Source organism: Pinus tabuliformis, chromosome 7 (assembly GCF_031772625.1).
Source record: "Pinus tabuliformis cultivar Carrire ecotype Pingquan chromosome 7, CPIR1, whole genome shotgun sequence".
Lineage (NCBI taxonomy): Eukaryota > Viridiplantae > Streptophyta > Pinopsida > Pinales > Pinaceae > Pinus > Pinus tabuliformis.
Window position 1 is genome coordinate 1,703,738,754 of NC_142293.1, and position 22,744 is coordinate 1,703,761,497.

At 38.9% G+C, this 22,744-nt stretch overlaps 2 protein-coding genes, 2 long non-coding RNA genes and 1 pseudogene across 6 annotated transcripts; 1 reads left to right on the forward strand and 4 right to left on the reverse strand.

The window, feature by feature from the left end:
- Positions 1-9,536: 9,536 nt before the first annotated feature.
- On the reverse strand, positions 9,537-13,741 carry LOC149255099 (disease resistance protein Roq1-like). Its single transcript, XM_089457171.1, has 4 exons — positions 12,760-13,741; positions 11,566-12,634; positions 11,098-11,460; positions 9,537-10,999 (listed from the first exon to the last, which is right to left on the reverse strand). Exons 1-4 carry the CDS (start codon positions 13,263-13,265, stop codon positions 9,701-9,703), a joined length of 3,237 nt encoding a protein of 1,078 aa, XP_089313297.1. The 5' UTR covers positions 13,266-13,741; the 3' UTR covers positions 9,537-9,700.
- Positions 13,742-14,599: 858 nt separating this feature from the next.
- LOC149255100 (uncharacterized) lies at positions 14,600-15,898 on the reverse strand. 3 transcript variants are annotated; one of them, XR_016266332.1, is made up of 4 exons: positions 15,776-15,898; positions 15,336-15,470; positions 14,874-14,980; positions 14,600-14,738 (listed from the first exon to the last, which is right to left on the reverse strand). It is a non-coding gene; the product is annotated as an uncharacterized LOC149255100 (long non-coding RNA). The 3 variants fall into 3 exon arrangements; XR_016266331.1 differs by having other exon boundaries at positions 14,600-14,980; XR_016266333.1 differs by having other exon boundaries at positions 14,600-15,165.
- Positions 15,899-15,965: 67 nt separating this feature from the next.
- Positions 15,966-16,324, reverse strand: LOC149255101 (uncharacterized). Its single transcript, XR_016266334.1, has 2 exons — positions 16,206-16,324; positions 15,966-16,100 (listed from the first exon to the last, which is right to left on the reverse strand). It is a non-coding gene; the product is annotated as an uncharacterized LOC149255101 (long non-coding RNA).
- Positions 16,325-16,363: 39 nt separating this feature from the next.
- Positions 16,364-17,055, reverse strand: LOC149255102 (cysteine-rich receptor-like protein kinase 2). Its single transcript, XM_089454950.1, has 2 exons — positions 16,636-17,055; positions 16,364-16,530 (listed from the first exon to the last, which is right to left on the reverse strand). Exons 1-2 carry the CDS (start codon positions 17,027-17,029, stop codon positions 16,364-16,366), a joined length of 561 nt encoding a protein of 186 aa, XP_089311076.1. The 5' UTR covers positions 17,030-17,055.
- A 1,996-nt stretch (positions 17,056-19,051) lies between these two features.
- Positions 19,052-20,344, forward strand: LOC149255103 (nematode resistance protein-like HSPRO2 pseudogene; annotated as a pseudogene).
- The last annotated feature ends 2,400 nt before the right edge of the window (positions 20,345-22,744 follow it).

Genomic DNA, 22,744 nt, shown 5'->3' on the forward strand with positions numbered 1-22,744 from the left:
TATTGATATTTTGAACACATGCTTCAATTATTATCATAGACATATTTGTTTTTTATTGTATGTATTAGTGTCTTGTTATCTGATAAGAAGAGACAAGTTGCATTGTCAATTAATTTTGGCATTAAGGTTACATTTTTCTTTATTCATCCATACAATACCATGCTTGGGACAATTCCTTTCACATGCTTCTATAGTGGGTCAAGGTAATGACTAGGTAATGACTTTTTTCTTTTAACCAAGAGATTCTCTTCTTGCAGCCTACTAGGAAACCAGGGCATTAAAGGAAGCAAAGAACAAATTGGAGAAATGTTTTGAAGAGATGACATGGCGACTGGGTGAGGGTAATATTTCTTCTTTACTTTTGTTAGCTTTTATGGTTAAATTTCTCAGTTTCTCACAAGATCAAAGTTGGTTGGTCATGTTGAGAAGTTTTTCTGGGGCTTAGATGTATGTATTATGTGGTACTCTTTGGCCCAAGTTTTATTGTTGTCCTGGGATTCTATGTAAAAGAAAATTACATCCATATGAAGATTTATGAATTAAATAAAAGTGGTAAGTTATGATATTTGCTTATATTTCTATCTTAGCTTAAATTTCTACTAAAAAATTTTTATACTTGATATTCAAGTGAAACTGTTGCAGGTATGTAGACCATTTCTGATGGCGATCATTCTGCAATTTCCCTTGGGTCTGTATGAACTGCAAAGGTCGGTGGTCTGTGTGGATGATCGTTTCCTTCCCCAAAATGTAATGCTTCCATTGTTGGCAGGCTTGTACAATGGAATACATCTCTTTATCATAGGTGGGGTACTTCCGGACTGTGTCTGAAAGTGTTTCACTGTGATATGCCACTGGATGTCCATGTTGAGTAAGGACTGCCCCAATAGCATAGTCAGAGGCATCTGTCTCGACCTCAAATGGTTGTTGTAAATCTGGTAACGCGAGCACTGGTGCCGTGCAGAGGCGATCCTTCAATTCTCTGAATGCCTTTTGTTGAGATTCAGACCAAAAGAATTTTGCTTTCGCCCCGCCCTTGGTGACTTGAATCAAGGGCCAAGAAATATGAGAAAACCCCAACACAAACCTGCGGTAGAAGTTGGCAAGACCTAGGAAGCTGCGGAGCTCTGTTAGAGTGGTTGGAGAGGGCCAATCCCGAATGACTTGGATCTTGGCTGGATCTACATGCACCCCCTGTTCATCAATGATGTATCCCAGATACTGAACCTGGGTTATGCCAAAAGTGCATTTCTCCAAATTGGCACATAGCTTGTGTTGCCGCAGTGTTTGGAGAACCTGTCGGATGTGGTGGAGGTGCTCTTCCCAACTCTAGCTGAAGATCAGAATGTCATCCAAGTATACTACTACAAAGGAGTTGGTGAATGGCCGCAAGATGTCATCCATTAGCCTCATAAAGGTTGCAGGAGCATTCGTCAATCCGAAAGGCATGACCAACCATTCGAAGAGGCCCTCCTTGGATTTGAAAGCAGTCTTCCACACATCGGAGGGTTCGATTGGTACCTGGTGATATCCTGACTTCAGATCGATCTTGCTGAAATATTTCGCCCCCTTTAGTTGGTCTAGGAGGTCATCAATCTACGGGATCGGGTACCTATTACGGACAGTGATCTTGTTCAGCGCCTGATAGTCAATACAGAGTCTCCATGTCCCATCCTTCTTCTGTACCAACACGATCGGACTCCCACAGGGCGATGAACTCGGACGAATGTGACTTTTCTACAGGAGCTCCTGAATCTGCCTCTTGATTTCATTGTTCTCCAGAACGGAGCGCCGATAAATTGGTCCATTGGGTAGCGGCGCACCTGGGGTCAGATCGATGGAGTGCTTGACTTGACAGTGCAGAGGAACCCCTACCGGGGAGGTGAAGATGTCCTCGTACTCCTCCACAATCTTGTCCATTTGTAGTTGTCGTGCAGAGGGACCCTGTTTGGAGGTCGCGGCCACTGTCTTCTTCTTTCCTTGAGGGCGTATCATCAGGAAAACAAATTTCCTGGTTTTGGAAATGATCTTACTGCATTGTTTTGCAGTAATCAAAGAGATGGCGGCAGGTGGTGCTGCCTCTGGTATCCTGAACAACTTATTTCCCAATGTAATAATAACAACACGGGGCCTGGATTCATACACAGCATGTCGCTTCCACAAGTATGGTTGTCCTAGTAATACATCACAAACTTCAAGGGGAGCAATGTCACACAATACCTCATCCGTGAAGGGCTTGATGTTGTATGGAAGGCGACACTGTTGGCTCATGCGAAGATCTCGTCCTTGGTGAAGCCACCCAATGGTGTATGGTTGTGGATGTGCTGTGGTCGGTAAGCCCAACCGCTTCACGACCTCTGCCGAAATGAGGTTCTTTTGACTCCCGCTATCAACAATGAACTGTATCGGGGAGCCCTTTACCCACATCTGGGAGTGGAAGAGACGCTCCTCCTCCTCTGGATCTTCGGGTTCATTTTTCTGGATATTTGCGGTAGCAACAGTGGCGCTGGGATCCGCATCAATGATCTGCTTCCCTTTTTCATACCCCTTATCGGGTTCTGACTCAGAGTCGGAACATGCATCTGATTCTGAAACCTTTAGCTCAGCCACCAGTGACTGCTTGGCCCGACACTCACTTGTGTTATGAGTGGAGCTCTTATGGAACTCGCACTATTTTCCAGTGTCCTTTCTCGGCTTCGCGGCGTTGTTCTTTGCTTGCAGCTTCGGCTGGTTGTCTTGGGTTGTCCCGCCTTGGCTTTGTCCTTTGTTCTGTGGTTTAGGGGCACCTTTCCCCTGCTTTGGATTTGCAGATCCAAAGTCTCGCTTCTTTTGTTTAAACTTCTACTCGGCCTTGACGGCATATCGGTATGCTGCACCGAGCGAGGGGATGTTTAGGAATTGTATTTCTTCCTGGATGTACTTGTGCAGGCAGCCACGATATTTGAGTATCAAATGTTGCTCCGAATCCTTGATACCCAACGTTGTGCGAAGGGTATGGAAAAGATTGGTGAACTCCGGCACGTCTTGGTCCCTTCCCTGCCGCAGCGTGGTCCACTTTATGTATTCATCCTCATAGCTTCCGACAGGGTAGTACTGCTCCTTGATGGCATCCCGGAACGAATCCCAGGTGGGTGCAGCTGAAAATAGTGAGCCAGTACTTTCATCCTTCTGCTCGCAGTAGGTTTCCCACCAGTCCTTGACGTGGGGGGCTGCTTTGAGAAGAGCAAAAACAATCTTTTCCCGACTCGAAAATTCATGAACAGAAAAATAACCCTCTAGCAGATTTAACCATTTATCTACGACATCTGCGTCTATCTGACCCTCGAATATGGGGATTTCAAAATTAACTTGTACCTTAAAGGGTGTGGCGTTTCCAGAGTAGCTGCTGGAAAACGATGCGTCGCTTCTGGGTAGCCGCTGAAGGATCTGGGCAAAGCTGTCCATCATCGCGTTCCGTTGTCGCTCGAGGGCTTCTTCGAGCAAGATTTTGATGGGATCTCCTGCCCCCTCATCTTTCTTCTCGTCAGCCATGGGAGGCCGTCGGGATTTGCGAGGCTGGTCTTGCAAAGGTTCAACCAGTTCAAACCCTAACTCCTTATATCCCGACCTTGTTGGGGACATGCAAAGAAAAACAGAGAAAAAACAGACTGCTCTGATACCACTAATCCAGATTTAAACAGGAACGCAACAAATTACAGAGATAACCATATACACAAAGATGCAGTGGAAATAATACTTCATTTCATTAATGGAAAATACTGAAATATGCTTACAACCAGAAATGGAAATAAACCAGCTAGGGCGATGGTAGCTTATCTCTGAGAAGAGATGTGATGGCTACATGCCTCTGAACTGTGTTACAATGAGGCTCGAAGGCCTATTTATTGTTGAGAAACAATGGAAAACCCTTAACATTCCAAAACCTAACCCTAGGAGATGAAACGCCAAACTGTGGGCCCCGTTTGGGGTAAATTGGTACATCAACTTCCCAGGGTCGTAACTTTGGCATATGATCTCCGTTTGACGCGTACAATAGCTCATTAGAAAGATCTATCCGAGCACTATCATTGTTGGAATGGGGAACATTGTTCCGTGGACCCATGTTGCCCCTGGATTCCCCAAAAAACATCGTTTAGGGCCTCAAAACGGCTCCGAAAGTTCAGGACCCGAAAAACTACTAAAAATAGTAAGTTGTGCTACAATTAAGGAAACTGAAAATGCTAAGAAAGACAATGGTGGGGGTCCAGGTGGACTTGGCAAGTGGCCACCAATATCCACCTGGATCAGTGGGAGGGTTGGGTCCTCGTTCCTATACCATTAGTAAGATGACTTTAGTTAGCTTTGTAATGTTAGCATCAGTGGAGTTCCTAGGGTTCGGAAATCATAGTAACATGATTTGTCTCCACGATGTTTGCACACACCTGGTTCATGATATTATTTTTCTTGACTATGAACTTGTATCCTTGGATCTGGCAAAAAAAGGGCAAAGATTTATACCTTCCTCAGTTTTTTCTTTAAACACTTGGGATGTGGCTCAACCATCTTTTTTTATTGTAACAAAGTATTCTAACTTTATTAGTGGACATTCTTTGATGGTGTATTATGGGAATACGGTGACGAACCCCTATGATAATGATCGTTGGTACACCACTCATTCTCCTCTGTTTTGATTTCAATTTGGGCTTGGTTTTAATTTCAAATTGGCAACCTGTAGGTGTATAGTTTTGATTTTGGTTTCCTTTGCATAACTTTTATTTATGCTTATAAAACTCATTTCTTAGTATCAAACACGTAGCCTAGGTGATGAAGCCATTGAGGAAATAGTGCATCGTCTACAGGGACAGCGTGGCAGGCACTATGGGAGGGTTGGGTCCTCATGCCTATACTATTAGTAAGACGACTTTAGTTAGCCTTGTAAAGTTGGCATCAGTGGAGTTCCAAGGGTTTGGAAATCACAGTAACATTATTTGTCTTGACGATGTTTGCACACACCTGGTTCAAGCTATTCTTTTGCTTGACTATGAACCTGTATCTTTGGATCTCACAGAAAAAGGGCAAAGAGTTTTTACCTCCCTTAATCTGTTCTTTAAACACTTAGGATGTGGCTCAACCATATTCTTTTATTGTAACAAAGTATTCCAACTTTATTAGTGGACATTCTTTGACGTTGGATTATGGGAATATGGTGATGAACCCCTGTGATAATGATCACTGGTACACCACTCATTCTCCTTTATTTTGTTTTCAATTTGGGCTTAGTTTTATTTTCAGATTGACAACCTGTAGGTGCCTAGTTTTGATTTTGGTTTCCTTTATAGCTTTGATTTATGCTTGTCAAACTCTAGGTACTAGGTTTAGTTCTAAACTATCGATTTTAGTGTTTGAAACTACGCAAATTTCTAGGAACATATTAGATAGGCTACGGTTTTGATTTCATCACAAACTAGGCTTAATTTTTTTTCAACATTGCAACTTTTTGGGTGTGTATCAATTTGAATATTGTTTTGATCTCAATCTCCCCACACATAAAGAAGATTTAGTTTTAATTTTAGTTATGGAAGCTTTTGGATTCATATGATTTAAGATTTTAGATAATTTAGATGGGTTTTTCTGCTGTAGTAATCCATGGTTTATGTGTAGCTAAATATGATTAGGCTTGAAGGAAAGATGGCAATCATCATTGTTGCAACCATTGACATTGGAGAGACAATAGGTCATCTCTTTGCAGCACATGGTGCCTAAGACCTGAGAGAAGATGTGAAAAACACAACGAGGGTTGCAGAAGTGCGAGAGGAACAGAGGTGGTTGTAGCAGTGCATAAAGGCACAAAAGTGGTTGCATCAATGCAAAAACATAGAGGCAATAGAGGGAGCACATGATAGTAGCAGAGGTAGCTTCAACATCAGGGGGCTTCTAGCCTGACAAGGATGTTAGTGGTTGGGTAGATCAATTACTTACATCTCAGTAACTGAGTTGTAGTGCAGTAGTAGAAGTGGTAGTTCTATGGGCAACACGATGCAGCATGATGAGAGAGAACTACAGTGCATATGCAGTGTTGGGAGGAAGGACTAGCAACAACACAGATGCAAAGGGAGCTGTAGTATAGATGTAGCAGTGGTAGTGGCGGAGCCATGGGAAATGGTACAAGAGGCAGCAGTGAAGAGGATGTTGGGTAGCAGACCAAGCATCAGCACAGGTACTAGTGCCGGATGATCAGGGTTATGTTCAGTGGTGGAGCATTACTATAACACATTCCTCGGTAAGAGAGAGTGTTTATTTGGGGTAGCATTAGATGTGATCTAACCATCAAAATTGGTGGTGAGGCTAAAGCACATGAGATATCCAAGACCCAGAAACGGTTTGGGGAAATTCCACTCGGTTAGAGAGATATTAAAATAATTAATATTTTTAATGGGGTTCCTAAGTCTAAAATTTGGAAAATTAAAATCTTAATGGGTATTAATATAAAATTGGGTGATAATGTTCTAAATGACATGGATCAAGCCAAATCTAATCTTAGCCATTGATTAGGGAATTAATCTCAGTCGTTGAAGATTGAACAAGAAATCTATAAGAGGAGGCTTCAGGGTCAGTTGGAGATACACCAAGATTGATCAGTCAGTTCGATTTTCTAGAGTGGGGTTTGCTAAGAAAATTTGAACAAGTGATCTAAGTTGTAGCGAGGGGAAGTGAGTGCATAACAAAGAGACAGAGATAGTACCAGAGGGCCAATGCAGTGACTGAGGAGGCTACGCAAAGCCAGCAGGAGCCACATATAGGTTCAGAGAGACTGTGCAGAGGCTAGCAGGGCTTGCATGGGTGATACAGAAGGCCAGAGAGCCAGCACAGAGGCTAGTAGGGCCTGCGTGGGTGACACAGAAGGCCAGAGAGGCAGCACAGAGCAATAGAGGGCTGATGTAGGGGGTTTCAAAGCTATGCAGAGGCCAGGAGGGCTGACGCAGAGCCTCAAAGAATCGTGGGAAGGAATTTTGTGGAGCAGACTTGCTGAATATCTGATTCTGAAGAGAGGTATTACTGCTATATAGATATCTCTGTTGGGTGAGCCGGTTTGGTACCCTAGTTGTACTCTTAAGTTTATTAATAATAAAACCCTCAGAACTGCTGCACTGGTTTTCCCAAGTTGGGTTTTTCCTCGGACGGTTATCCAAAAATAATGGTGTCCCTTGTGTTTTTGTCTATTATTTTAGTTGATGATCTATAGATGGTTGAGTCTGCAATTGTGTTTATTTTCAATATTTATATGGTTAAATAACTTGTTAAGAAATAAACAAGTAGGTGAAATAAACCAAATAACGCAGAAATAATTTCTGACGTGTTAGACTTAGAAATTCCAACATGTAGGCAAGATTGCACCTAAGATTTATGAACACATGAAGAGGGAGGTTGATGCAATACAAATACAAAAATATATTGCATGGACATCAAGCCATGAGAACCCATGTTAAACATTGGTTGTCGGCTATTATTGTCCAGACATGATTTTGAGCAATGGATGCTCGTAATGAATATTGATTTTGTCGACAAAGTAAAGGTGAAATTATTATCCAGGTATGTCATTATCTTGTAGTAATTAGATGCAAACAATTTCTAATTGATGATTTTTATTTTAAAAATTGAAATACAATACATTTTACTTGAGAACACAATATGAGCTAAATTAATATATGGAGAAAGTTGTGTATGGCTTTTCGAATGAAGGAGACAAAAGCTTGAGCTTTTTGAATTTATGTTTTGTTGCTTGTTAGCTTTGAAAATAGGTTCAATGTGGCAAGGATAGAATTGGAGGAATGATGAGATTACAAAATGTTAGAGATATTGTCTGCCTTTTATCACTCAAACTTAATATTTAGATAACAGAAAGATTAATGTCTTTTTTAGGTTCAATGGTGTGCATACAAAGCTCATGCATGTTATAAGAAGAAGAAGCAAGCAAAACTTGATTTACAATGTGTTTGGAGATCAAGGGTTGCAAGAAAGGAGCTTAAAAAACTTAAGATGGTGAGCTTCTTATTACATCCTTTTCTATCTTATCTCCTTTAAAAAAATGTATGTGAAGATTTCATCTTGTTTTGAATTTTCAAACATAAATATTGATATTTTGAACACATGCTTCAATTATCATCATAGACATATTTGTTTTTTATTGTATATATTAGTGTCTTGTTATCTGATAAGAAGAGACAAGTTGCATTGTCAATTAATTTTGGCATTAAGGTTACATTTTTCTTTATTCATCCATACAATACCATGCTTGGGACAATTCCTTTCACATGCTTCTATAGTGGGTCAAGGTAATGACTTTTTTCTTTTAACCAAGAGATTCTCTTCTTGCAGCCTACTAGGAAACCAGGGCATTAAAGGAAGCAAAGAACAAATTGGAGAAATGTGTTGAAGAGATGACATGGCGACTGGGTGAGGGTAATATTTCTTCTTTACTTTTGTTAGCTTTTATGGTTAGATTTCTCAGTTTCTCACAAGATCAAAGTTGGTTAGGTCATGTTGAGAAGTTTTTCTGGGGCTTAGATGTATGTATTATGTGGTACTCTTTGGCCCAAGTTTTATTGTTGTCCTGGGATTCTATGTAAAAGCAAATTACATCCATATGAAGATTTATGAATTAAATAAAAGTGGTAAGTTATGATATTTGCTTATATTTCTATCTTAGCTTAAATTTCTACTAAAAAAAATTTGCCTGTCGCGATAGTTATTTGAAGATGCTCTAAATTTATTGTCTAATGATTGTGTCTAGAGATTCCGCTCATTTTAATATGGCTAGGGGATTTCTGGTGGGATCATCAGTAGATTGGATGATGAGTAGGTCAATGTTAACAAACATTTCAGTTTAGTTGCTACAAGCGCATATTTGTATGAACATAGCCTTTTATTTTTCCCATTGGTAAGTCTAGTGTTTTGTGATATCATAAGGAAAATTAGGATTTTATTTCTAGGTAGGATTATGTTATCAAACAACAATAGACATAGATAGTAGAATTATTTTATGAAATAAATGAATATAAAATCCAATAACGAATAATCCTTTAATGAAAATAACATTACTCTAGGGATTACTACCCTTTGTGTTGAAAATATATTTAACAAACAATATACAGTGTTCATCATATTAAATGATTGTTATATAAATGATTTTAAATTTAGAATACTATCAATGAAATTACTTAATTAATACAGTGTTCAGTTAATAATATGTATTTAATAATATTTATAACTTTTTCATTTCAACATGTTATTATGATCTTTTATACCATTTATTTTAATATTTATTAATAATTTATAGATATTTTATTGTTAATTAGTAATTATTAATATTATCTATTTTCTACCCTTAATTGTTATTATTTAATATATAGTAACCTTTTATATACAACCCTGATTAATATAATATTCTTTTAAATTAAATAATTGAGTGAACATATGATCCTAAAGCCATAAACAAATATTGTGTTTTACATATATTAACAAACATAATACTCTATATTTTTAAACATTCTATTCTTCCGAATTAATCGTGGAAACCATAATTTTCGGGATTATAAAGCCTCCTCCATCTACGACTAAATCTATGGCAAATGATTTGTCAAATTCATAAAACATTTTACTTCAATTTACACACTTCTCAACCCACAAAGATACCTGAATTTTCTGTAATCCTATTGGTAACTTCTCAAATCCTATTGGTACCTGAATCTTCTGTAATCTGAACATCTAAAACATCAGACGACTGAGAGAATTGTCCCTGCAAAGGGAATTTCAGTTTAGGACAGTTACGCAGATTAAAGGTCCACCTTCCATGTTCCACACCTGGCAGCTCCCGTATCTCAGGGCAATCAACAAGATCTACGGATTTAAGATCTGTAATCTGCCCCAACCCTTCTATTGTCTCGATCTTTGCACATCCTTTAACACGCAACGCCTCCAATGATATCAAGGCTTCAGCACCTGAGATCTCCTCTATGTTTTCACACCCACTAAAGTGGAGAGTTTTGAGTTTTGGCAGACCACAAAGCCTTCCAATTTTCCTCAATTCCTTACAATTATATAACAAAAGATATTGAAGGTTAGGGCACACACCTTGAAGGTTTGGGCAAATAGCTCCATGAAACTCTGTTTCTGTTTCTCTTTCAACCCTTCTAAATGGAAGCTCGCTCAGTGGACACTTTCCTACCTCTAAACTTACGAGACTGTTCATCTTTTGAGGTAAGTATTCTATCCCACATCTGATTATCCTCAAACTCATCAACCGAGTCAACAGTCCAAAGGAATCGGGCAAGCATTTCAACCCTGGGCAATTCTGTATGGTCAAAGATTCCAACCGAGTCAACAGTGCAAAGCATTCAGGCAAGCATTTCAATTCCGGGCTATCTAAGAGCAACAAAGTCTTCAAGCCCCTGAGATAAACAAGCAAAGGTGGCAGCATTTCCAACAAACGATCCCCTCCTAATTCCATATATTCCATCTTGGAGAGTTCTCCAATACCATTTGCTGGCAATCCTCTTAACATCGTTCCAGACACATCCAATTGTACCAAGAACCGTTGATGTGCCACTTGGGGAGGCAATTCCCTCACATTGCTACAACCTTTAAGATCTAACTGTTTCAGGGTGCTAATATTTCCAAATGTTTCGTTGGAGATGGTCAAATTTGAGCAACCTCTCAGAAATAGGTATTGCAGTCCAGCAAGGTTCCCAAAAGAACTTGGAAGCATCTGCAAACTGGAAGCATTTGTCAAATCTATTTTCTGGAGGTTTGCTAGATTTCCCAGTGAATCAGGAAGCGAGATCATTTCTGTGCAGTTTCTTAACACTAAGTGTTCCAAGGAATGCACATCACATAGTTCTTCCGGCAAAGTTTTGAATGTTGCATGCCTTATGTCAATCTCTACCAAGTTCTTCACCTGCATTAAGGACTTGGGAAAGCGACAAAGCGGAGCGCAGATACACAGCTTTCGCAACTGTTGAGGCACCTGCAGTGTTTGTGTTTCAACTATCACAAAAACGTCTATGATGATTTTCACTTAGAAAATGAAGTTGAACGCTGAAGGGAAAAAAAAAAAACACATACCTGAGATTCACGTTCCCACAATACTCTTAATTTATTTCCTTCCACTTCCAAAACTTTTAAATTCTCCATGGGAATACAGGAAGGTAGGGAAGAGTGTGTACACTTATACCAGCGGATCCACTGGATCTGTGGTGCTCGGGCCCTCCTCAGTATCCGTTCCAAATAATCACCTTCAGCCGAGACAAGTTGCAAATTCAAAATGCCACAAAAACGGAAATTATCTAAAAGACGCCTCAGATAGTTCCCAAACAACTCAGGACTCCATCTTCTGTACCATGACATCTCACTCATCAGCAAGCGAGTATTGTCTTCATTGAAATTGAGGGGACCATCCATCATAATTCCGCGAACTTCGATGTTTCCCTGTTCATTCATGAAAAGTATACAAAGGTTTTTCTTTCTTTCTCAGCAAACAAATTAGAAACTTAAGTATTCATCTTCAAAAGTTTGAATGATTGCAGCACTTACACATGAGGATCGCTCCAATAAATGATCGATGTTGTTGGGCGTCTGATGCCAAAAACGTCGAGTAGTCGCTTCCTCCGCAATATGTCTTCCCATATCTCTGATTTGATCATGCATTTTTACCTTATTTTCACCATCAAGTTCCAAGAGACACTTATTCTTTAGCTGACCAACTGAACCACAGATTTTTATTACAGTATCTATGTCTTTTCCAGTGAAGAAGCAAGCAATATCTAAGAATATTTCTTGATCCTTTGAACTGAGCGAGTCATAACTGATTTTAAGTCGCTTATATATCTCGGTAGGTAATATGTGGTTTAGTCGATTTAATGTGTCTTGCCAGTAAGATCTGTCTTCACCAGAGAGCTGTGCACCGAACACCTTCAATGATAGTGGTAATCCATCGCAAGCTATCAAAAAACCATCTACCAGATCTGCAACTTCTGGTAGAGGATTTGGCTGATTGAAGGCATGAGAGCAGAAGAGCTTTCTGGAGTGCTCCAAATTTAGCCCCTTTAGCTCGTAGACTGATGTCTCTGCGATGTTTTCTATTTTGAAGATTTTCTTGTCACGAGAGGTGATCAAAATCAAGCTATTGGAGCTAAGAATATCTTTAATTGGGAAAAACGGTTGCAGCTGTCGAGCATCATCTACATCATCTAAAATTATAAGAAAGTTATAAGAGGAGGATAGATGCTTTAAAAGCTCCTCTATACCTTCATGAATGCTGTATATTGGCAGGTCCAATCCAGTCAATTCCTTCAGTAGTTTCCTCTGCAAAGAATGTAGAGAGCCATTGGCTGCGTTTTCTCTGACATCGTATAAAAAACACGATCTACTGTAACGCCATCTCCTCTTGCTGAAGTATTGTTTGGCCAGTGTTGTCTTTCCAACACCGCCTTGACCCACAATCCCCACAACGTTGCCCTTCTGCTGCTGCAGAACATTGGTTTCAAATTCCTTCAACTTTTCCTCCAAACCTGTTGGATGTTCGGCCACAAATTTCAATGGTGTTTTGTCAACATGATTCCACACGCGCAGCACGACCGCTTCCAACAGTTCTCCCTCGTCCCTGAATATCAGAGAATAAAACAACTGGTAAAAGGCACTTATATAAAATGTCGCATGCCTAACAATGCATACCTAGATCGGAGAAGAACGGAAGAGGGAGGGAGGTGGTCAGTTTGAGATTCTTACCCATTAAACTGCTTTAACTCGAAACCACTTATGTTTGCAGCAGTGGAGAGAGCTTCTCTCCACTTCTGAATAGTCTCTGAGTCGTATCGATTTTTTTCTTCGTGCTTCAGCAGGGCTTCAGCGTACCTTCCATCTTTCCCCGTCCTGCGGAGCTCCCAAGGCTCCACATTGTAAAACACAGGAAGAATAGTGGCCCCCGTCCTTATCATGCCGATGAGCTCATCCAGACACCATTGAGAGTTCGCATAAGTGGGAGAAAAAACCGCTATGTGAATAGCGGCACTTCGAATTGCGGCTTCAATTTGAGATGGAAAGGTGCGCCCCTCTTCCAATTCTGGTTTGTCCAAAAACACTCGCAATCCAGACGATGTAAGACGTTTGTAGAGATGACTGGCGAATGTCTTCTTCACATCGGGACCTCTGTGATTGATGAATACCTGATAAGAGGTCGATGGAGAAGAGGAAGAAGCAGCACTGTCACTGTGTTGGGGAGCGGTTTGTGCCATTTGAATGAGAATTGCGATGAATGGATAGACAGGCTAATGAATGGATAAAATGGCAGACAGAAAATAAGCAGGTAGATAGATCAGATCGCGGAGCTCACGAGAACTAATCAGCGAGCGTGATTAGATGATTGAAGCGCAGGCGGGTGGATTAAAATGGCGAGACGCCTTGCAAATTTTGTGGAAATTATGCTTCGTCTCAGATGAAGAATTTACCAAATTTGCCAATAATTAAATATTCCACCCCTGGAAATTTCGTAGATCTAACGCTGCGCAGTGTAAAGGTCCCATCTAAACATAAAGGATTTATGGGCCCTCGTATATTGACCGACATTGTCAAAGTCAATTTCCTGGAAATTATGTCCAGAGTTTTCCAGTGGTAGGAAATTGGAAATTATGTCCAGAGTTTTCCAGTGGTAGGAAATTTTGTGGAAATATGTCCAGAGGTTTCCAGTGCCATGAAATTTCGTGGAAATTGTGTACACAGGTGTGAATACAAGGATTAATCAACCTTCTTTGCACAATTCTGAAGAAGGAAGACCCGTAGCATACTTTCCCTATCCACTTCAAATCTTGTGGATGTTTAGTCTAATCTATGATCAAGATTCAAAAGGATCTATCAACCGCTCAGGAATTTCCATCGCTTGGGGCCCTCTTTGTGAAGTAACAAATAATTGGAGATAGAGTTCAAACGCATATCCAAACGTGAGGAGTGCAGTTTTAGTATATTGATTATGAAAACAAAATGTCACGGTGTAGGACAATCAAGCAGCTTTAATTTAAGGAAATAGGCGTTGTCCACTCTGGAATATTCGCCTCAGCAAAAACAAAAGATTCCAATTTCCACCACATGCGCACCGCAGAGTGAGGACATCCTGCTTGGACATGACCAACAACCATCGACCGTGATTCGTTCTGAGAGCCGTAGTGACTGTAGGTGGGGACATCATCGGTTCGCTTAACCCTGGTTGGACATGGCCAACAACCATCGACCGTGATTAGTTCTGAGAGCCGTCCAGGTTAACGGAGTGACTGTAGGTGGGCGCCTACAGTGACGTACATGTGCTTGGATGGTCAATAAGCATTAGGCTAAATGTTATTTAATGTTTTGTAGTACAAAAAAGTTTCCAATTTGATAAGACAAGAAAACTTTTGAATGCTTGGAACTTTCGCCATGATAGCAAAGCCATGACTTTATGTGTATTGGCCAACCAATGTAAGAGTAGGTAACAGTCGGTAAGTAAAATTTTCTTGGATGTGTCCTTTGCAATCCCATCAAACTATGTAATCAAAATTTTGGGAGGGTTCCGGGAGAGCATTTTCATGGGCGATTCCTATTTCCACCTCCATAGCAAAGTTAATGCTATGGAGGTACCCTCTGACAGCCCGACGACCACCATCCACCATGCATCATATTTCCATCCATCATCGGTCTCCGGCATCCCTCTCCGGCTGCCCATCTGCGCCCCGGCGACCCTGCCCGCAGCTCAAATCGTATTGATTACAGATTGATCAAATCGCAGCCACCCTCAAATCGATCGTATTGATTACAGATTGATCAAATCGTATTGATGACATATTAATCAAATACGGCGCGTGGCCTCCACTCACTCAAATCATATTAATTCCCGGGAGAGCTCATTTACAGATGGCAAGAATGCGACCAACCTCCTCCCGCCTTCAAAACCCTTCCTGCTCCGCGGCAAACAGAACAAAACCTGCAAAACCGAACAGAACATTATCTGCGAACAGCTGCAAAACCATTCTGCGAACAGCTGCAAAACCATTCTGCGAACCGAGGAGCGTTCAATTCAATACCTGGAGGAGCTACGGCTGGCAAGGTTAGTGCCGAATTCTTGGTGAATTTTGTAATATCTTCTTGTAATAATATCTTATACGTTCTCTGTAAAATTTTCAAGACATAATGGCAAGATGTGTAATGTGTAAATTTGTTAGTAGCCATGATCCCAAATATTTCCAAAACCAGTAACTGATATAAAAATAACATGATAATCCGAAAGAAGAGTGATCATTTAAAAAATCACAAGCTAATAAGTGCACACTGAATGATACCTCTGGTTAGAGAAATCTGTTGCCAAAATTTTCGAGAGGAAAATTTCCATATGCAAAGGCCAATGGCCGCAATTAACCCAACTGTAGCGGATGCCACGGCCAGAGTTACTCCAAGCACTTTAGATCTTTGGCCTCCTGCAAATTTGCACAAGAAAATTGGCTACGCATTATTAATCCCAAAGTAAAAATGCGGATAGCCACGGCCAGAGTTACTCCAAGGCACTTGATCATTTAAAAAATCTAATTGGCCTCCTGTTGCCAAAATTTTCGCCATATGCAAAGGCCAAAATTGTAGCTGCCACGGCTTACTCCAAGCACTTTAGATCTTTGGCCTCCTGCAAATTTGCACAAGAAAATTGGCTACCTTTTAATTCACAAAAGAAAAAACATTACAAAACCAGTAGATATTCTTATCATGGTAAACTATATGACAAAAATACCCGATTCAGGAAGAGCGTTGAAAAATGCGTAAAGCTCAGAACGCAAATAGCAGTTCATGGATACGAATTGAGAGCCAATAGCTCCAGTCTGGCATCCGGATATTTGTGACAGGGCAAAATCCAGGCACGATCCGAAAGAAGAGTGATCATTTAAAAAATCACAAGCTAATAAGTGCACACTGAATGATACCTCTGGTTAGAGAAATCTGTTGCCAAAATTTTCGAGAGGAAAATTTCCATATGCAAAGGCCAATGGCCGCAATTAACCCAACTGTAGCGGATGCCACGGCCAGAGTTACTCCAAGCACTTTAGATCTTTGGCCTCCTGCAAATTTGCACAAGAAAATTGGCTACCTTTTAATTCACAAAAGAAAAAACATTACAAAACCAGTAGATATTCTTATCATGGTAAACTATATGACAAAAATACCCGATTCAGGAAGAGCGTTGAAAAATGCGTAAAGCTCAGAACGCAAATAGCAGTTCATGGATACGAATTGAGAGCCAATAGCTCCAGTCTGGCATCCGGATATTTGTGACAGGGCAAAATCCAGGCACGATCCGAAAGAAGAGTGATCATTTAAAAAATCACAAGCTAATAAGTGCACACTGAATGATACCTCTGGTTAGAGAAATCTGTTGCCAAAATTTTCGAGAGGAAAATTTCCATATGCAAAGGCCAATGGCCGCAATTAACCCAACTGTAGCGGATGCCACGGCCAGAGTTACTCCAAGCACTTTAGATCTTTGGCCTCCTGCAAATTTGCACAAGAAAATTGGCTACCTTTTAATTCACAAAAGAAAAAACATTACAAAACCAGTAGATATTCTTATCATGGTAAACTATATGACGAAAATACCCGATTCAGGAAGAGCGTTGAAAAATGCGTAAAGCTCAGAACGCAAATAGCAGTTCATGGATACGAATTGAGAGCCAATAGCTCCAGTCTGGCATCCGGATATTTGTGACAGGGCAAAATCCAGGCACGATCCGCAGTCTGTGGAGGATAAATCTCTCCAACACTGCCCTATGCTGTAGATATGCTCCGTCGCATTATATGGCGCAACAGCTGAATCTGCAGCAAAAAGTTTAGGAGGAGAAACCCATACACTCCTCGGCCAGGAGGGCCGAAGACGGAAAACCGAAGGGAAAGCTGATGGACGGGTTAAATAAGGGCGTCGATATGCATGAAGCTGAGAGACGGGTGGATGATTTGAGCAACCTGGCAGACAAGGGTGATGGCGTTCCTGCATGGTGATCACGTGGTGGCTTCAGATGTGACCATTAGACTTATGACCTGGTGGTTTTATATGAGTATCGTTTTGATAAACGTAATATTATTTCAGAGCTGGCTAGAACTCTTCTCAGTCATTGCAGCTAGAACGCTTGTCATTGCAAGAACGTCATTGTTCTAGAAAGGTCAGTGGCAGGTTTAATCGCTGATTGCCAGTTGTCGTTGTCCTCATCGTCTCTAGGTCATTGCCGCTTATAGCCAGTTGATCATATCATAGCCTTGGTATTGCCAGTTATCGTTGCCAATAGAGCGAGGCGTCATAGAGTGTTGTCGTTGCTGCTACATAGTAGGTTGTAAATATTTAAATATATAAATTGAGTTTATTAATAATTTAATTTATATGATTAAATTAATTTTGAAATTTTGTAATGTAATATGTATAATTATTATATTAATATTGGTTAAAAATTTAATTTATATTATATAAATAAAAATTATGAGTTAATTATTAATTTAAACAACTCACCAAGTTGGAATAACCTCTGCAAGGTAGTTCCGATAACACAGTGAAGAGAACAAACTATCGAGCTCAGTTAGACAAACATGGTAGGTTAAACAATAAGAATTTAGTAGCAAAACCGAGCAAATCTCTATCGGAATGAATTGGTGAAATGAGATAATGTTTTGGCAAAGGGAAGGTTGATATGACCACCATTGGATCAAAATGAATAAATTCCAACCATTGATTAAATACCTGGGGGCTAACCATAGATTGCATGTGAAGTCATCTGGACTCGTGTAGGGGGACCAATAGATAAGCCCCATATAATCAAAGTTATACTGTGTTTATTCCATATTATGGCATGTATAATAAAGAAAAGTACTTTGGGAAACCATCAAATAATACCTGTGGTGGAACGCTAGTATAAATAATAACATAAAGTTTGTTAAGTTGGTTCAAATCACCGTTGCATACATCAAAACTATATTTCACCATTTTTAGATAGGAACTTAGGACATATAAGATATATGTCACAGAAAGGAAACACGCCTATATACATACCAAGTAAGAAACAATGTGTATCTACCAGAGGAACTTAGGTTAAAAATGGTTAAACCCTATTTTATATTTATTATATATAAAGGTGTGTGAAGAAATGTTAAAGGGCTATAAAGCCTTGTTAAAATAACTAAAGGGAAAAAACAAACATCTATGTAGTTAAGGAAGCCAGGGAAAAGAAAAGTTGAAGAAATTAAAGAAGGAATAGAACTAAATAATTAAATAACCAAAGCTTAACATAATGTTATTTTGTTGAATCTGGAAGGAAGCCAGAAAGAAAAGAAAAAAAAAAAAAAAAAAAAAGAAGTTGAAGAACTTGAAGAAGGAATAAAACTAAATAATTAGATAACAAAAGCTTAACTAATTTTATTTTCTTGAATCTGATCTTCTCTTCTATGACTAAAATTAAAGAGAGACAAAATATGAAAAAATTGAGCATCTCTCACTCAACCTCTAGATTCACTAGCATGAAAGTAGATACATTTAAGGTATTACAAATCAGCTAAAGAGTTGGGACAAATTCCTGATAAATACGATCTACATCTTAAATAAATCTCACAACTTGACTAAGAAACCATAATCTCAACAAACATACGAAAATACAACGAGAATGTACGAGTTTGAAGTAAATTTACTTTTTCGTTTCATAATAAAAAAATCCCAAAGTGACACTGACCAACCACCGTATATTTAGCTTATATCTATTCACTTTGTTAACTGGAAAAATTTATATTTATGTGTTGACATTATTTAACTCTTTTCATTATTTATGTGTTGAGTTTTTATCATCTACATAAAAAGTTTAGTTGCAACAAATAGATATGTTTTTTGTCCAGTAACGTATTATATATAGCGTTTAAAATGTATTTTAGTGTTTATTCTATTATTATGTTGTTCTTTTTAGATTATGGTATATGGAGAGCATTAGTGTCTTTACTCTCCTCGTTATATTTGCAGGAAAAAAATATGTCCTATAAAAAAATGGCATCCTATTTTGCCTTTGTTGGAGAATCCATAGAGCCCTCCCCCATGGAGTGTGCGGGTTACGAGCAGTATGTGCATCTCCCCGAGCTCAGTGCCATGTGGAAATTCAAGGAATGGCCTGGTTGGTCTAGAGAGGGGTTGGTAAAAGCTGCCTTACAGTCATTGGAGATTACTTTTCAGTTTGTTTCGTCTGTGCTCTGTGACACAAGGACTTACATTGACAAAGAGGAATGGAAGAGAAGGCTTGAATCCTTAATTAGTTCCCAGATTGAGTTGATTTCAATGATTTGTGAAAATGACAAGCAGGTTCCCACTCTTCAGTTGTCAGTAAGTAGTGGTGTTCTCTCATGGAAAGTTTTCCATGAGGTATGGCAGAGACCTGGTGCTTTACCTGTGGTTAGCAGAACAAGTGAAGAGAGCTTACTTCCTCGTTTGGGTACATGGAAAAGCGCTGAAGCTATGGTTTCTAGAATATGGCTTTCCATTGAAGGCCATATGCAGAGGACTCCCTTCACTTTAGGTCTGGGGGAACCAAATATGTCAGGTAAGCCTCTTCTTGAATATGATAGAATCTGCAAGCCAAGATATTTGCACTCTTTAAAACAACATAAACAGTTCCATAATCTAGAAGATGCCAAACTTTGCAATGTCCTCCAGATCTTTGAGGCGTGGGTATTTGTAGGCCAAGAATTGTTGCAGAGAGTATATGAAAGAATAGACTCTGGGGATTTCGTAGGAGCATCCGCAGACTGTTGGATGGTTGAAAGGATGTGGAACATGCTCACAGAAATTGTGAATTTGCTTCTAGTGATGGACCCAGATGATTTCCTTTGCCTTAAACACCAGTTGGCAATTAGTAGCACTAGTACACTTGCAGGCGCATATTGCCTTCGGTCTGCCCCCCTTAGAGACCTTACAAATGCATGCAAGGAACTAAGGCATCTGGTGCCCAAAGTCATCGGTGTTGAGGCTGATCCAAAGGGTGGACCAAGGGTCCAGGAGGCACTTATGCATTTGTTTCATTCACATGGACTGCGCTCACATAACACTTCAGGTGCTTACCATGTTGCAACAATACATGTTCTGTTGGCCTTCCAGGCAATAGAAGCAGCGGTGAAAAGGTTTTTCTTCTCATATCAGCAGCTGGTAGTAACAACCATGGGTAGCACTGAAATGAAGGGTCCATCATATCTAGGTGCTTGTGATGCCCTACGTCATATATATTTTGAACCACCTTATTTCCCTAGTGTGGATGGTGCAAAGACATTTTTGGGTTACTATTGGCACTAAAAGTTACAACTATGGTGGATGGTACACTGGAAGATCTACAGACAAATCAAGTGAAGTGTACAAGAGAAAGAATAGTGCCTTGAGTTTTTCAATGTATTACCCCAAATTCATACATACACTTTTTACATTGACAGTTTTGAGTACTATACATAGAATTATATTGGATATAGGATTAGACTCATTTTTGTTCATCCCCATCAGTAGGACCAATCAATAGAACAGTGGTAGAAATTTGGGATTTTTTTTTTCCCTCTCCAACATGGATAGGATACTAAGGATTCATAGTGTGCAATTCCTCCTTCGTTAAATAGTGTAAGAGATTGTCCAAAATTAAAAAGGCAATTATTAAAATTATTAAATTTTACGAGTTGTTTCTTTTTTTAATTTTTTAATTCTTTACCTAAATTTTATGATGGATTTAATGATATTTATATAATTCATTATAAATTTTAACATGAAATGTAGTTTAATGCTGTTATTTTTATATGTTTTTTTAAGATTTTTTTATTCAGTGTGTGAAACTGAGATAATTTTAATTTTAATTTGTTAAGTTTATTTAATGGAATGCATCATAATTTTTTTAGATTATTGAATTTATTTAATGGAATGTATCATAAAAAATTTAATGTATTAAATCTATATCATATTCAAGCTACATTCCTACCATAAATATCCACTCATTTCCAAAGTTTTGAGAAAAAATATTAGATAATGCAGTTCAGATTGACTAATAACATATAATTAGTATAGTTTTTTATCTCTACATTTATTTTACAAAGTACTCTGATACTTCTTCATACTCTACTTTAATTTTCTTGCACATGGCCTTGTGTTATTGCTTAAGATGTCATTTAATTTAACTGAATTTATGGTAAAGGTATAAATTTTGCCTTTAGTTCTTCAATACAAATTTGTTTTAATGAGATTGTAAATTTTAGTCAAATTATTTCTAGTATAGTATCATTTATAAAATACGTTGTTCTTTAATCATATAAGTTTAAATTTAGAACATTGATAATGCATATTGCTTATAATCATTGTCACTCTTAATATCTATAATTTGGCTTAACACTTATCATTTTCTTGCAGATTGACACACAATTCGCTCGCTTGTGCAGAGCCTAACCCCACAGTTTACAAAGAACAAAAACAATCATTGTAATTTTTCTTTCATGGGTGGCTGGCAACCTTTAGTGAATTGCCTTCACCTCTGCAATTTTGTTCCATATAGTTCAGATTGTTTTAATAATCAGTATTAGTAGGGCAATTACTTAGCATTTACTTTAAAAATTTTACATTTCACACATAGCTTAATAACGGGAAAAGTAAGTGGCCATAATCCACACATTTTTTCAATTTGTTTTGCTCTTTTACCGAAGTCAAATAGTTTAATTAGCAAAGGAGTAAGTGGCCCATAATTCACTCATATTTTTTACTAACCAAAGCATCTTTACTTCATTAGCATTGGGACTAGGAACTGGTGTTATTAAAGAAAGGGAGTAGCCCCTGCTTCCCTTGCGTCTTTTAGACGATCCTGGGCTTGCATCTGAAATCTTTCTGAAAGCACTAAGTTTTTCATCTCCCTTTTTAGGCTCACATAGTGTAATAGGAAGGAAGTAAGTGGCCCATCAACCACACATTATTTTATTTGCAGGTAAGGAACAAAAATAATTTACTGTAAGTAGACGAATTTGAAAAGGATCATCGAATATCCACATGACTACAAACTTTGTATGTTCACTATGTCACTTACACACACATTTCACTACACACACTAAGCTACTCTAAACTTTGAACAATGGGAATCAAGTGTAAAAACCCTTTGTACTTAGATTATTTAAGCATTTTTAGTCTTTTGAAGAAAAAGGAAATTTCGTGAATAATTAGTGGTCATGAGTTGCATGTTTTGAAAAGATAAAGAAAATTGTTTCTTTGATTGTCTTTGTTAAGAAAGTTGTTTTCTATAAAATTTGCATTCTTCCAACTCTCTTAGCTAGGAGATTCATTGAAAAAGAAAAGTAGTGTAAATCATCTTAGGTGCATATTTGTAGTGGTTGAGAGTCGAGTCTACACACCACCAGTTTCATCTCCACTACCTTTTGTCTTAAGAAAGCCATAAAATTAACGCTTAAAGTAAAATCAACTTAGTAACTTTTTATTTACTAGGGCTCTGAAACACCAATATAGATCAGGCTAGTGTCTTGGAGTAGGAGAGTAATAAACTCTCCAAGACAACAAAACCAAACAAGTAGCTTATCTTGTGATAGATTAAATCCAGTTGTTTCATTTATACTCTGGGAAAGCTCCTCTTAAAGGAGAAGCACGAGCTCGTGTCCGAACCAGTGAGGGGATCAATCCTCCCTCGTTGGGAACGACGCCAGACACGCACGTATTACAAAC